This window comes from Triturus cristatus, chromosome 4_1, assembly GCF_964204655.1.
Source record: "Triturus cristatus chromosome 4_1, aTriCri1.1, whole genome shotgun sequence".
Lineage (NCBI taxonomy): Eukaryota > Metazoa > Chordata > Amphibia > Caudata > Salamandridae > Triturus > Triturus cristatus.
This window is the reverse complement of record NC_140585.1, coordinates 517541886-517556293: the sequence shown is the minus strand read 5'-3', so window position 1 is coordinate 517556293 and position 14408 is coordinate 517541886. Positions and strand designations below refer to the sequence as shown.

At 44.5% G+C, this 14408-nt stretch overlaps 1 protein-coding gene across 3 annotated transcripts in view; it reads left to right on the top strand.

Moving 5' to 3' along the window:
* DNAI7 (dynein axonemal intermediate chain 7) overlaps positions 1-14408 on the top strand; it is a 543004-nt gene that overhangs the window by 133485 nt on the left and 395111 nt on the right. For all 3 annotated transcript variants that reach the window (XM_085652767.1, XM_085652765.1, XM_085652766.1), the window contains one exon: positions 770-904. In XM_085652767.1, coding sequence (XP_085508893.1) covers positions 770-904 — 135 coding nt within the window. The remainder of the gene's footprint in view (positions 1-769; positions 905-14408) is intronic.

The window sequence follows — 14408 nt, the reverse complement described above, 5'->3', positions numbered from 1 at the left end:
GCTCTGTCCAACCTCTCTACGCTTCACTACTATTTCCTGTCTAGTTCTCTCACTTGAAACCAAATTACCAAAAATATTATTGCCATTTCCCTTTGAATGCTTTTTGAAAGCTTTTGTATTATGTCTTTTTATTTCAGTCGCTTTGAAGGGTAGCCTCAGTCTCGTGCTTAATTTGAGCCGGTGGTTTCTGGTGCTCGGCACCAGCACTTAATTGTCAACACCAGGACTTATGACAGTCTGCCACATGGTGATGCTGTATATCTAATTTAGACATGAGGACAAAAACATTTGTTTATTTGTTCAATATACAGTAAAAATGACTACTACCTGCCGCCCAGACCATTCTTATAGTATTGGCGGCATGGAATAGTCTTGAATTGTTACACTTTCATGAGAGTGATGGTTAGTAGTTGTGTTGGTACTGTCATTGGCAGCGCTGGCAGAGGCAATAGGTGTTGCAAGCTGCAGTTGCCTCTTGACGAGGGCCCTGGCACTTGTTTCTTTTTTTACAAATTAAGCACTGCCTCAGTCTCAGAAGTCTGATGCATGGGGTCAATTTTGAACAAAACTCTACTCTATCAGGATGTCTCTGCTACGTGGTCCCTGTATGCTCTCCCTCGCTTTCCTATATGTAATCTAAAACACTAATGAAAAAACTAAGCATGCATGGCCACTCTCAGCACTATTTTATTTTTAATGGCATATTGTGTTTTGATCATTTAAGAATTCAGAATTACAATACAGGGACCAGCTTTTTTTCTCTTTCTAGTGGGAGCGTTACATGCAGTGTGATGGATGCCCTGACCCCACCATACCGCAGGAAGTCAACACATTTATGACCTTGTGGAAGGACGAAGAAACTGACTATAACTCCATTAACATGAAAATTCATCTGGTGATAAAGGTAAGTATGGAATGTATACCTTTCCACTATCACGAATTTAATTAAGAAGATCGTTGCTTCTTGTTTCTAGTCCAAGAGGAACCGTTGGGTTATTAGCATAGATGCTAAAGCAGGCTTCTCCAACGAGTAGCTCGTAAGCTACTGATAGCTCTCAGGTTACCTGTAAGTAGTTCTCCTTTATGCAGCCCAGTGAACTAAATTAAAATTGTTTGCTTGATTGGATTAATATATCTATAGGAAAGTTGAAAAGAGTGTATTCAAGATGAAATTGGGAGTATTTTCATAATTAATGAACTGATGTTTGGAGAAAAATGGGTTTCTTTTTAAAATATATTTAAAGCTGATATTTTAGACATAAAATCAAACCGTTTTGGGGAGACTATTACTAGCATTATCAACTTGGTGCTAGGGACGTTGCAGCTATAGCTTTTATAGATGATCCACGCGGCGGCATTCAACATTGACAATGCATTTGTTACATTACCGCTGGCAACCATGTCTGATGTATTGATGCTGGCAATCTTGCTTATAGTGGCCACTAATGTAATCTTGTCTCATATAGTTACTATTACATCTCAAATAACGTCAATAGCTCGGGAGTATTTTCATTGAACATTAGTAGCTCTTATTACACAAAAGGTTGGAGATCCCTGTGCTAAAGTATAACAATGAGTGAGAAGTTGTCCGAAGTTTGATTTATTGTATATGTAAAAAAGTATCAGTTAAGTGAGAATAATATTTGGGCCATCTTCTTGCTTGTTCAGTGAATACTCATAAATGTAATTGAGCTCGTACAGGGGCTGATGCACAAAGCTATTTTGCGGTCCCAAATTTTGCAATCCTGTCGTAGGATTCGTAAAATGATGGTTCGCAATTAGTGACCACTTTTTGCGAATGGAAATTTCGTACATCAGGTCCACCGTTTCTTTTTAAGGCCTAAATATATTTGTTAATTCTGCATTTTATGAAAAGTTTAAGTGCACAAGAACAAGTGCAGGCACTGATCCCTTCCATCCCTCAAGTACAGTACTATGACGTCACCAAGCCTTCTGTATTTTATCTAGACAACTTTTCTTTTATCTCTCCATGGATGCTCATGCTTTAAACTTCCCAAATGGGTGTTTGCCAGAAACGTGCATATTGGCGGCCTTTGCACGTTCCTTTCTGTTGTAAAGTTTGATAAAGGCCTCAAGGGGATCATGTGAATGCTCATGTTGAATACCTTCTGTTTTGCTTCACAAATTGGTAAAACTAACCTGTAATGAAATGTATCTTCCTTAAAAATGTGAGCAGGGACCCTAAACGTTTGCTTTATGCCAGTTCAGCTGCGTGCTGACAATCAGAACACATGTAGTTACTTGGACAGCTGTCATTCCATGACTCGTTTGAGACCTTCCTTCATTTCTATTGGTGAAACTTTTTCATCACTACTAATATCTGAAGCCTGTAAGGATGTTTCAACCTGTCTGAAGTCTGTACTTGTAAATAAAACCTCTGTAGCATGTGCAGTGGTACTGATATTTGAACATGTAGAATATAGCTATATCTGGCCAGAGAATGTGAACTCTTTGTAACTTCTTCAAGGAATTATGTCCGACATCCATAAACAGCAGAATATCTCTCCATCACAGGCAGGTTGCCCACAACACTTTCTGTAGTACATTTTTAATTTAACAAAACCTTTTTATCTTCTTTTGTATGACTAATTTTAAAATACACCAAATAAGCCAAATCACTTATAAACTATATTTTACTGATGTACTACTGTTTTAAAATGTTTTAAAACTGAGAAAACAAAAAGTTGCTGCCACAGGCTATAAAAGGAATTTAAAACTGACACTACTTCCTTTTAATTCCCGTCAGTTCACTGCCCCATTGTCCCCACAAGTGTCCGTTAGGCTGTTCATTTCCTCTGTCTATCAATTGTGTGTGTCTTATGCGTTCTCGCCCTAAGTGCACCGGGTATGCCCAGACGTGGCTCCTGGGCTCACTGTGCCACTGGATTCAAGCTATCCTGGCTGAAGAGGGGTGAAACCCCTAAACCGGTCCTAGGATGCTTGTTTCCGGTCCAGGGAGGACCTGGCGTGCCAGTTCAGGCTCCTGGACTGTTCCCATGAGGCACAGGGTTAAGACTGATTAGCATATGACCAGTCCTAACCTGGGGTGACATGGTGAGCGAAATAATGATGGATTTAACCCAGATCTTTTGATTGGAGGTGAATGTTTTCATTTGTTCTGCATTCCGTCCATCAATTGCATGTCTTTTGCGTTCTTGCCCTAAGTGCACCGGGTATGCCCAGACTTGGGTCCAGGGCTCACTGTGCCACTGGATTCAAGCTATCCTCGCTGAAGAGGGGTGAAACCCCGAAGCCGGCCCTAGGATGCTTGTTTCCGGTCCAGAGAGGACCTGGCTTGGCAGTTCGGGCTGGATTGTTCCCATGAGGCACAGGGTGGAGACTGATTTGCATATGGCCAGTTCTAAACTGGGGTGGCATGGTGAGCAAAAGAATGATGGATTTAACCCAGATCTTTTAACTGGGAGTGAATGTTTTGATTTGTTCTGCAATCCGTCCATCAATTGTGTGTCTGTTGCATTAATTTTCTCTGGGGCACTGAAGAGTATCCCAGAACACAGCAGCATTCTTCTTAGACTATTTTGTTTAATGAAAACATAATTTTTATTTTTTATTTTTTTAATGTTCCTTGAATGTATTTTGATGTGTGCTTAGGAGGGAAAACCGTTTGTAAGGGTTAATTTTTTGAAGGGTGAGCATGTTGTAACTGCTTTCTTACTTCTGTATATTCATTCCATAAAGAGGTGTAAGATTTGTATAAAAGACAAAGATACTGGGAGGAAGTGCCCTAATGCAATATGGGGCAGTGTTTTTTGGGTGCACAACTACAGCAGGCAAAGGGAGAAAAAGGCATCTGCCGAATCTCCCATGGCTAAGGCCAGGTCTGATCCACTCTCGGAGCCCTCAGACCTTCCCTCACTCTATGGGAATTACTTCTCCCAGTCAACTGAAAGACATTTATCTCAAGAAGCTTAATGTTGAGACATTTGATGTTGAGGTTATCAGACGCTACCTACTCAACATCAAGGTATTCTTTACTGACAAAATCCTACTCATCGTTAAAAACCTCAATGTCTTTCCACACCCATGGCATGGAGCAGCCCTTACCAGACGTCTAGTGTCCAATACACGGGAAATGGTTATGGCCTACATCACCACTGGCTGAGAAGGTTTCGTCTAAAACAACGAGTGTGCAGTTCCTATGGTGTTACAAAAAAGGGGAAGAATTCCCTATCGTAAAGACAGGTCAGAGGAATCTGATGAATCAGAAGCAAGAGCCCTCACTCACCCAGTTGGGTGGCATGCTTCATCTTCTAGCAGCTACACGTTGGGCCAGTGCTGCAATGCCTAATTAGCCCCTCGGGTGGGCTCATTGCCGGACAACGTTTTAAGATGTTACCAGCCATGGTGAGTCATGAGTGAGAGTGCTAAGAGTGTAGATTGGAAAAAGTGTGAAGATAAAAATGAATAAGAGTTACCTAATAAGCATTTATTAAGGTTGTCTCTCTTGTCATGACTAAAACAATTGTAGGCGGTGTAGGAGAAAATGGTCCTTCACAGATCAAACAATGTGTTAGAAAACAAAGGATGATTGTAAAGTCATAAATGAACCAGGCAATGCTTCAGGACCGTTATGAACCTAATCTGCATATGACAAGAGTTTGCATAGGTGCCCAATCATAAAGTCACTCAACCACAGTGGTGAGATTTGTACCATGTATAGACGTGTTGTAAGCAATCTGACCTGAAAAGTAAAATATATACGGATATGAAGTATCGTCACCTGTGTAGATGACTCAGTCATTGCACCCTTCAAAGATATGATGCAGGTAAATGATACATGAATATATTTAAGCAGAATGTTCAGCAAATATACAACAAATAGTGTGTTGCCATTAGTGATTGTGCAAGTAGCAATGCAAAACTTCACATTGGTGGAACACTTGTGTCATAAGTGTTCATCACAAACCCACAAGGGTTCGTCCCATTAAAACTACAGAAGATCTGCAGCATCCAAAGCTGTTAACTACCCTGGAAGTAGCACACCTCCAGTGGTTATACCTCTTCTTCCTCTATCTGTCCCAGCTAGAACTCCACTCTCAAAATGGAAGAAAGATGACATGTTGAAGCATAGGGGCATCTCAGAAAGGAGCAAAGGAAACAACACCACATATAGTGTAAGTGATTGTAAATCTCATTAGATTCATGGAAAGTTCTCAAGGGAAACTACTAATGAATATTATTCTCTAGAAAGGCAGCCAAGCAAGGTCCATAAAATATTATTCATCGTCCTCCTAGGTAAATGCCTCCTTCAATTACTAAGGACACCATCATTGGGGATACTAACTTGAGTACTTTCATACTCTGCTAGAACACCGAAAAACGACCTTATGAAGTTTCTTCATTGTATGCTGTAGTTACCTTCCATGAAGTGATCACTCAAGGGATAATGAAGCTCAGCATCGAAACTGTTCCTTCAGAGAATAAAACCTTCATATTTTTGAGACCTTACCTAATATGTCTCATACTAGGCTATTGGTGTTGCTGTTCCAGGTGGTTAGAGCCTGCTGTGCACACCTTCCTAATTGATTTTCTCTTACACCCTGAGAGGCTATACTAGAGGAGAAAAATAAGGCTCCTGATTAAAACCCGTTCTTCCTCCATAGATTCCAGGAGGCACCAAAGTGGCTCAATATCAGACACTTCTATAAGAGCAGCTAGTTCAACTGCTCTTGTTGGTGGATATAATTGATCCCTGTGTGACTCCATGGAAAAATCTATGAAACTTCACTCAAGAGAGAATAAAGAAGAGTAAGGATGTTCCAAAAGAAGGTATGGTCTGATGTCTCTCTAAGTACTCTGTACTTGCGTGCCAGGGGGGAGATGCCAGTTGCACCCAGTCTTAGTCTCCCCCTCAGAGCTTCATTATGTCCACGGCTGTGAAGATGGCTCAGGCTCCGCCCGTACAAGCCTCCCCCTCAGCTTTCTTCAGTATGGCGCCGTCTCCAGCCTTCGTAGGCCCTCTGTTCCATCACCGGCGAGAGGCCCCGGGGAGACAGCCAGGTCCAACCCCCACGGCCATCCTCCAGGAGCGACAGAGGTCGTCGTGCCATTTCCGCTGTCCGGCGAGCCCCACGTTCATATCGTGCTTGGCGCGGTGTCATAGTCCTCCGTCCGCCCCCTTTTGCGATGGGTCCGATACCTCCGCCCTGTCCGCGGACTGTCCATGTCTCTGCGCCGCTCCAGTGCGTCCCGTTGTCTTCCGCCAGCCCTCTAGCCATTCTGTGGCCTCCGTCGGGGACATGAAAAACCAGGTTTTGCCCTCCGCCTCCACCCTGAGCTTCGCGGGGAAGAGCATTGCATACTTCAGTTCTCTCTTCCGTAGTTCTTTCTTCACCTCCAGGAAGTCTCTGCGTTGCTTCGTTACCAGCGCTGTGTAGTCCGGGTATATCTCTATTTTGCTATTCTCCACTCGGAGTGGGGGAGCGACTCGCGCTGTCTGCAGAATGGCGTCGCGGTCGCGGAAGTTGAATATTCTTGCTAGTATAGGCCGTGGTGGGGCTCCCGGTTTGGGCGGCCCTCCTGGCACCCTGTGCGCCCTTTCCACTGAGAAAAACTCCGACAAACCTCTAGGTTGGAGTTTATTCTTGACGAGGTCTTCCACAAATAAGTCCAGCGCCGGACCGCGCACGGTCTCCGGCACTCCCACTAAGCGGATGTTATTGCGGCGGGCGCGCCCTTCTTGGTCGTCCAGTTTTGCCTCCAGTTGTTTCTGCGCCTGTTCCAGTGACCTCACTTTGTTTGTGAGCAGCGTTGTCTCCGTGGACAGGGTGGCCGTCGTGTCTTCCACCTCCTTCAGCCTGTCGTTGATTTTTGACACGTCTGCTCGTAACAGTGTAATGTCCGTGGAGATCGTACCTATCGCTGTTTGCATTTGCGTCAGCGTGCGCATTATATCATGCAGGGTAATCTCCCCAGGCTGACCGGCCTGCGCTGTGTCCTCACTCTTCCTGGGAGTCTCTGGGGTCTGCGAGCTCTCTCTGCGGTAGGCATATTTGTCCAATTTGCCTGCCTGCGGCCCACGCTGGCCTTTCCCCCCCATGGTGCTTACTCCGTCTCGCGGTGTAGCGGGCAGGTCAGTAGTCGCCGCTGCCAGACTGCGCCGTAAAGGTCAGCGCTCGGCCTTTCGGTTTTCCCTCCCCTCCTCGCCTCCGCTCGTGCAGGGGGCCGTTATCCAGAATGCACCCACTCTTCTCAGGTCGCGACAGGGAGCACCATATGCAGCCCACGGTGCGTCGTGTCCACTATGTGTCCCTGCCCCAACCCGGTAGGACTGTGCGGGGGGGGGGGTTTAGGCGCTTGATCTGATCACCAGTGTCGCCCCCGTCGCCATGGGATCCCCGGCCACGTTCCGAGGGAGTTCAGGCTCACCAGCACTTTCTGCTTTCAGTCCCGACCAACCCGGGGCACGTCCGGGCCGCAGATCTAGACAGCAGGGCCCCTTATCCGCCGGTGCCGGGGGGGGGGGGGGGGGGGGGCGTCGCCACTCCTCTGCGTGTGCCCCGTCCCACAGTTCGGCCTCGCACTGTAGGGCCCTTAATGTCACGAGGCCCGGGGCCACGTCGGTCAGCGCTCCCACGTTCCGTGCTCTGCTGCCGCTTTGCCTCGTCCTACGCGGCGTCCTGGTCCTCGGAGCGGGTCAACGCTGTGCGCCACCTCCTCGGCCGCGCCCGTTCACTCTAGTCCCCGGTCGCGGTCCCGGGGAGTAGGCCGCACCCCCGGCCTCGCCGATGCGGACCCTGCGGTGGCACCATCAGCTCCTAGACGGCACTCGAACGGCACTGGAGCCTCCCGATAGCCGGCGCAGCTGGTCCTTGTCACCGTGGACGCGGATAAGTGGCAGGATTATAGGGGAAAGAGACTAGTGAGCTCGGAGCTCTCCTAGGCTGCGGCCATTGCTGTCGGCTGCAAGCCACGCCCCCCCCTCTAAGTACTCTGAAGGATTTCACAGACCTGGCGTATTAATGATATTAACATGGCCTTTCTTTAAGAAGATCCACCTGGCTATGGCTTACATATTGAACTTTCCTGGCACAACAGAAAACCATGGATCTGCCTTTCACTGGTTTCTTTAGTTCTGTTCTTTTAGTATGCATGCAGATGATGAAATCTAGTGCATGAAGAAAGACCACAACCACCAGTTGGTGGGTCTGTTGAAATGACAAGAGTTCCCTACAATCCTACCTAATCACTATTGTAGGAGTCAACAATGTCCAGTGTCCCTTACTGGAAAAGCAATGCACCCTGCAGCAAAAATAAAGAATATTTTTTAAGAGGTATTAGCCTCTTGAGGATGTGTTCTCTTACAGCCCTCAGGGCTGCTGGAAAATCTACCCTCCAAATCAGTGACTCCCTGCTCTGCCACCTCTGGTCTGTACTCAGACAAGAAATATTTTCAACCATTTCCCATCATTGCAAATGATAAAAGACATTTGGTTGGTTGAGGGTTTTCAGAATAGGTATGACATTAGTTTTTTTTCAACTACACACACAATACAACATGGGTTTTGAGACTAAATCTTATGGACTGGCTAGGGCAAACAAATATAATCTCTGTTACAGAATAATATTCTAAAATATTAAAAACACAAAAGCACCTGCTGCAGCAACATTTAGTCAAGAGAAAGTTGAGCATATCATTCCATCTTACATCTAAATTTGTGAATAAATAAGAAAGACCTTCAGAATGTCAACTCATCATCAGATTTTCTCCATTTATTCCCGGAAGAAAGGAGCTGCCTCAAATATTTACAGGACAATTTTTCTATTATTTATTAAATTTTATGTAATGCAGCAAAACGTCAGCATTTGCAACACTGCACTACACATAGTGCAAAACACAATGCAGCACCATATATACAAAGATTTGACTGCTGCTGTTGCCATCCCTTGATCTGGTGCACAAGGCACAATGCACAGCCGCATACCATGGCAAATAGGTGAGTGTGCACTATCTACATTGAGTTTGTACTGGAAATATACCATCCCAATACAAATTCCAATGCTTCAGAAGGTTATGATGCATTGGATGTATGCAGTACTCATGCAAGTCTCTGGTTTCTTGGAGAAGTCAACATGTTCACACTTGTTTGTGCCTGCTTCTAGCAGGAATTAGTTTTTTGATGCACAACCTGGTTGCAGTAGTAGATTAGGCTTTGCATCAAAACATATGTTTGTTTGGTTACATGGGTGCTTCCATCGGTCTGCTCCAATAATGTTCTCTTGAGGCCATCTTCTCTTGATGTGAAGTGGCACAACGTATTTCTTCACCCTGAAAAAAGTACACCTCTCAAACGCGAAACACCTTTCATGCTATTTTTTGTTATGTGTATTTGTAAAGCACACTATCTCCCGTGAGCAAGTGTGTGTGTGCATAGGCCTGCCTATGGCAGGATGCTTAATTGAGCAGTCAGGTCTTAAGCTTCTTGCACAATTCAGGAATAGAGGTGGAGGCTCTGACATGGAGTTGGCAGTCGTTCAATGCTTTAGGAACGATGTAAGAGAATACCCGTCCTAATGATCTGCTTTTATGTATGCGTGGGATGTGTGCAAGTAGGGGCCCTGAACGGAGCTCAATTTGTGTATCGAGAGCCAGTGTTGTTTCCTAAGGAGTGGTGTGATGTGAGTTCTGTGTGGGTGGTTGAGGATGAGTCTGTCTGCCGAGCACTGGATGGTTTGTAGTCTTCTAATAAGCTGCTTGGAGATCCTCGTGTAGAGGGTGTTCCCATAGTCCAACTTGCTTGAGACTAGGCCGAGAGTCACAATGTTTCTACTGTTGCTTTCGGAGCCATTAGAAGAACTTCCTCAGCATCTTCAGAGTCTGAAAAGCGGATGCATTAACTGCGCTGACTTGTGCTATCATGTCCATTATGCTGAGGTTCCTAGCATGTGTTCTGGGTATGGGTCTGAGTTTGGCCGGCCACCTGTTGGAGTCTCATTGTGAGCTGTTCTTCCCAAAGATCACTACTTCTGTCTTCTCTTTGTTGAGCTTGAGACAGTTGGCTTTCATTCAGTTAGCGACTTTGGTCACGCAGGCAGTGAACTTGTTTCTTGTGTTGGGGGTTTGTCTGAGAGGGAGAGTATGAGTTACAGTATGAGTTGCATGTTATCTGTGTAGTCAGGATGCTGATGTAGTCTGCATGGAGGATGTTGACCAAAGGGATCATGTATTCATTTGAAAAGGGTGGGGCTGATCCATGAGTCTTGCTGAAAACTACAAAGGTTGGATGATGTCATCAGAGTTGTCATCAGTGATCTGATCAATGTTGTCATTGACTGTCATATGGGAGGTTATAAGCAGTGCATGGCAGGGCAACAACTAATTTTGTATATATATATCAATTTATTATTGATTATTTTGGGTGAAAATCAATGCAACAATAAACCAATAAATACCATAGTTCATACCCAAGTATATACAAATGCAAGCAGGAAAAATATGCCAATAGTAAAAAAAAAAAAAAGAGCGCAATAATTCCTAGGCAATTATGTGGAAAAATCAGCCAAGAAAGGACACAACACAAAAAAATAATTATTGTATTAATTAAAAATAAAAGCACCTGCCTCTTCCTGACGAGCCAATCTGCATATAAAAATATAATTAGACCAAAAACTATAACTAAACCTGTGTCTGACTGCAATACCCTTGGTACAATATGGTAATGTTTAAAACCCATGTTCAGACTATTTCTTTCTTGCCATGTTGTACATCGGAAAAAATAATAAAACATGGTCTGTATTCTCAATTGTGTCAGTGCTTATTTTGCATTAGCTTTGGTCGTCTTGGCTGAATTTCCATTTGCAGGTAAAGCTATTGGTAAATAGCTTTCCAAATCTAAATCTAATTTACAAATGTATGACTTGATGTAGAATAATCTCATCCATATAGGGTTTGTTAGACTTGTCAGCATTAGGGTGGTCTTACCTTAAACTTCTTGCCTGCTTTCCTTCCCTTTTTACTGTATCTTTTTGTTGGCCTTAGGACTCTGAGCACTTTACTACTGCTGACCAGTGCTAAAGCACGTTTCTCCCCTAAACATGACAACATTGGTATGTACACAACTGACATATTGAGATTACTTGTAAGTCCCTTGTAGGTGGTATACCATATACCCAGGGCCTGTAAAGTAAATGCTACTAGTGGGCCTGCAGCACTGATTGTACCTCCCAAACAAGTTACCTTTCAAACCTGTCTCAGGCCTGCCACTGCAGAGCCTCTGTGTGCAGTTTTACTGCCACTTTGACTTGGCATTTCAAACCCTTTGCTAATCCTTAAACCCTTCTTTTGTTAAACATGTCACCCCTAAGGTGGGCCCTTGGTAGCCCATAGGGCAGGGTGCTGTGTAAGTAAAAGACAGGACATGTACTTTTTACGTTTTTCTTCTCCTGGTAGTGACAAACATCTAAAATAATTTTTCACTACCATGAGGCCTATTCCTCTAATAAATTAGCATTGGGAATTCTGTAATAAACCTTTAAACTATAATTCCTTATTAGAAACTAGTAGCTGTGTCATGTTGTATATCTTTGGACTGGTAATGATAAATTCTGTTTACTGGTAAAGTTGGATTTAACATTACTGCTTTAGAAATAGCACTTTTAGGAAGTGAACATCTCTCTGCTGTTGCAGCTCTGTGTACCTGCAGCCTGTCTCCGATATTCGTCTGGGGTGGGTGACAGCTACACTTTGTGCATTCTCTCTAGACAGCAACAGACACAGAAAGGTTAGGTGTCTCGGAGTACTCATCTGCATTCTGAAGGCTCTTCCTGAGCAGGAAGGGAAGGAGGGGCTGACACACCAGAATAGGCAGTGCCTTGTCCTTACACAAAGGACTGATTACATGCTACTGATAGTCTGGAGACAAGGCTGGGAAGAAAGGGCTCTGTGCACTTCAACGGCCCTTCTTTGAAGTCACTCCCGCTTCAAAGGCACCACTGGGTATAAGTACTGGGGCTCCCACCCTACCAAAGCAGAGACTTCTGGTCCTGCAACTGAACTCTATCAGAAGAACTGCTGTGCTGCATCAAGGACTGACATTCTGCTGTATTGTTGATCTGGATTACCTGCTTTTCTGCTGTGCTGCCTGCTGCTTTCTGACCCTGCTGAGAGAGCTGGACTCTGCCTTGCAACCAAAGTGATCTCAAATGGCTTGTTGTCTCGCCTTCTGTTGCTTGAGACTCAGGGCTATCAAAGTCTCTACAGCTGCTCCTTTACCTGGTTCACTGGAAGTGGACCCAGATACCTGTACCAGAGGAATCGACGCATCTCCAGTCTGCGTGTAGCAGAACTGTCACATCGACCTTTTTGTGGGAGTAGGTTTGGCGCATTGGTCTCGGAATACATGCATTGCCTTTAGAACCCAACAAATCGGAACCACACATTGCCGCTGCTGCAGTGTGGAGGGATCGACGCATCCCCTCGACTACATGGAGAAACCCAGCGCATTGCACTTCAGCAGCAATGCATCTCAGCTTGGTGCGTCACCTGCAGAACTGATGCATCGCCATTACTGCATTGAGAAGATCAAGGCATCACCTCGACATTGGGCTTGACATCGACGCATCACTCTTCTGCATCCCACATCTCACTGTTGCAACCAGGATCAAGGTATTTTGTTCATCAACCAGGCATGCATGACTCCTGTCCCCAGACTGCGCTCCATCGTGGTTATCCTGAACTATGTGTTGCACAAATACTTTACACATTGCCTCTTTAGATAAGCCTGACTTCTCTGTGCCAAGCTACCAGAGGGTGAGCACAGGTTATCTTTTAGTGTATATCTGACTTACCCTTACTTGGGTAGGCGTCTCTACTTTGGCAGGGTGCATACCTCTGCCACTTAGATACCCCATTTCCAACAGGGCTCAAAAGAGGAAGTCGGCCTTTGGACCTAAAACGTATCAGTAAGACTATCACATTTAGTTGTTCTGTGCCACTGTTCTAGGCTATAATCCCAATAGGTGACTTTTAAGGGGTTCCTGGTCACCCTATTAATAGATCGCTGACCTTGACAGACGGTTAAGAGCCCCAGGACCCACAGCCAGCGGATTATTTGCTATATGAAGTGAGCTCAGAAGTTGACCACAGTCTAGTCCATAGAATGATGGGCGTTAGACTAGCTATATCCGAAATCTTCTTAAGGCCAATGTCAAAAAAGAGCAGTATAATAGGGGTACTGTGATTTAAGTTGAATAAAGACCTCAAAACATTGTTCTCCTTGCGTGTCAACTCTTTAACATTGTCAATATTTATGCCCCATGTAAATATACACTTTGAGCTTTAGCTCGATAAACCTCAGTTGCCAGCAAGATAAATCTAGGAGTAGTAGGTCAATTCATTTTGACAACTGCTGAGGATCTATGGAGCATTACTTTAACATTCCTCTGTATGTGGTATTTGCATGTATGTGAGCGGTCAACTCTCATTCCTAGATAGTCAAATGTATCCACTTATGCAGACTGCTCTCCCTCATCTTAAAGGCACCTGTATATGTCAAAAACACAAAAGAGAACAGCATGAAGCACTTACGAGAACTAGTGAAAGTAAACTGTGCCAACCAAAGGAGGACTAATAGCATCTTAGTCCTGATACTTTTTTTCTCCCGCCATAGCAACGTGGTGCTTTTCAAATGAACATGAGATGTTTTAAACATATGGAATCCACAAGATCAAGGTGAAAATGTCCCAAAAAGTCATTAAGCCATGAAACAGGCACAGACAGCAAGCCCCAAATTTCATGCTTCACGTACTTGCCAGGTATTATGCAGTCCTCTGAAAATTGTACCCTGAATTGACTGTCACATGTTCCCCATATGTTTGTATATTCATTTGAATGCCACTTTCACGTTACGGAGGCACCCACCCGAACGCAGGTTTGAGTGGAATCTTGTGGCATATATATATATATCTTACTGAGAAACACAGGATCACTAGGAACATAGAGCATAGATTCAGCATTGTCAAGAAATTCATATATAAACAGTGTAGCAGTAAATATAAGGTACAATTGACCACACAAGCAGTACCTACAAGAGTAGTAGATTACCTAATTTGATGAACTGAAGGGTAGGAAATTGTTACAGTTTGGGAGCGGTATCCTGGAGTTGAAGAAGTTTTAGAACGCAAAGCAGCAGGTAGATGAAGAAACGTATGAAGGTTGCATATACTCCATGAGCTTTGTTGTGGCTTGCACTCCAGCATGGGTGCTTTAGGAAGAATAGCAGGTGTACAGTAGAAAAGCTGAGCCCAAACAATGGTCTGTTTCTTGTTGTGAGTGGTGATGAAAGTCCAGGAGTAATTTAGCGGTGGGCTCTAATGCTTCTTAATGCCTGAGCCCTATGTTCTCTTGCCGTGGCTGGGGGAAGGCAGAG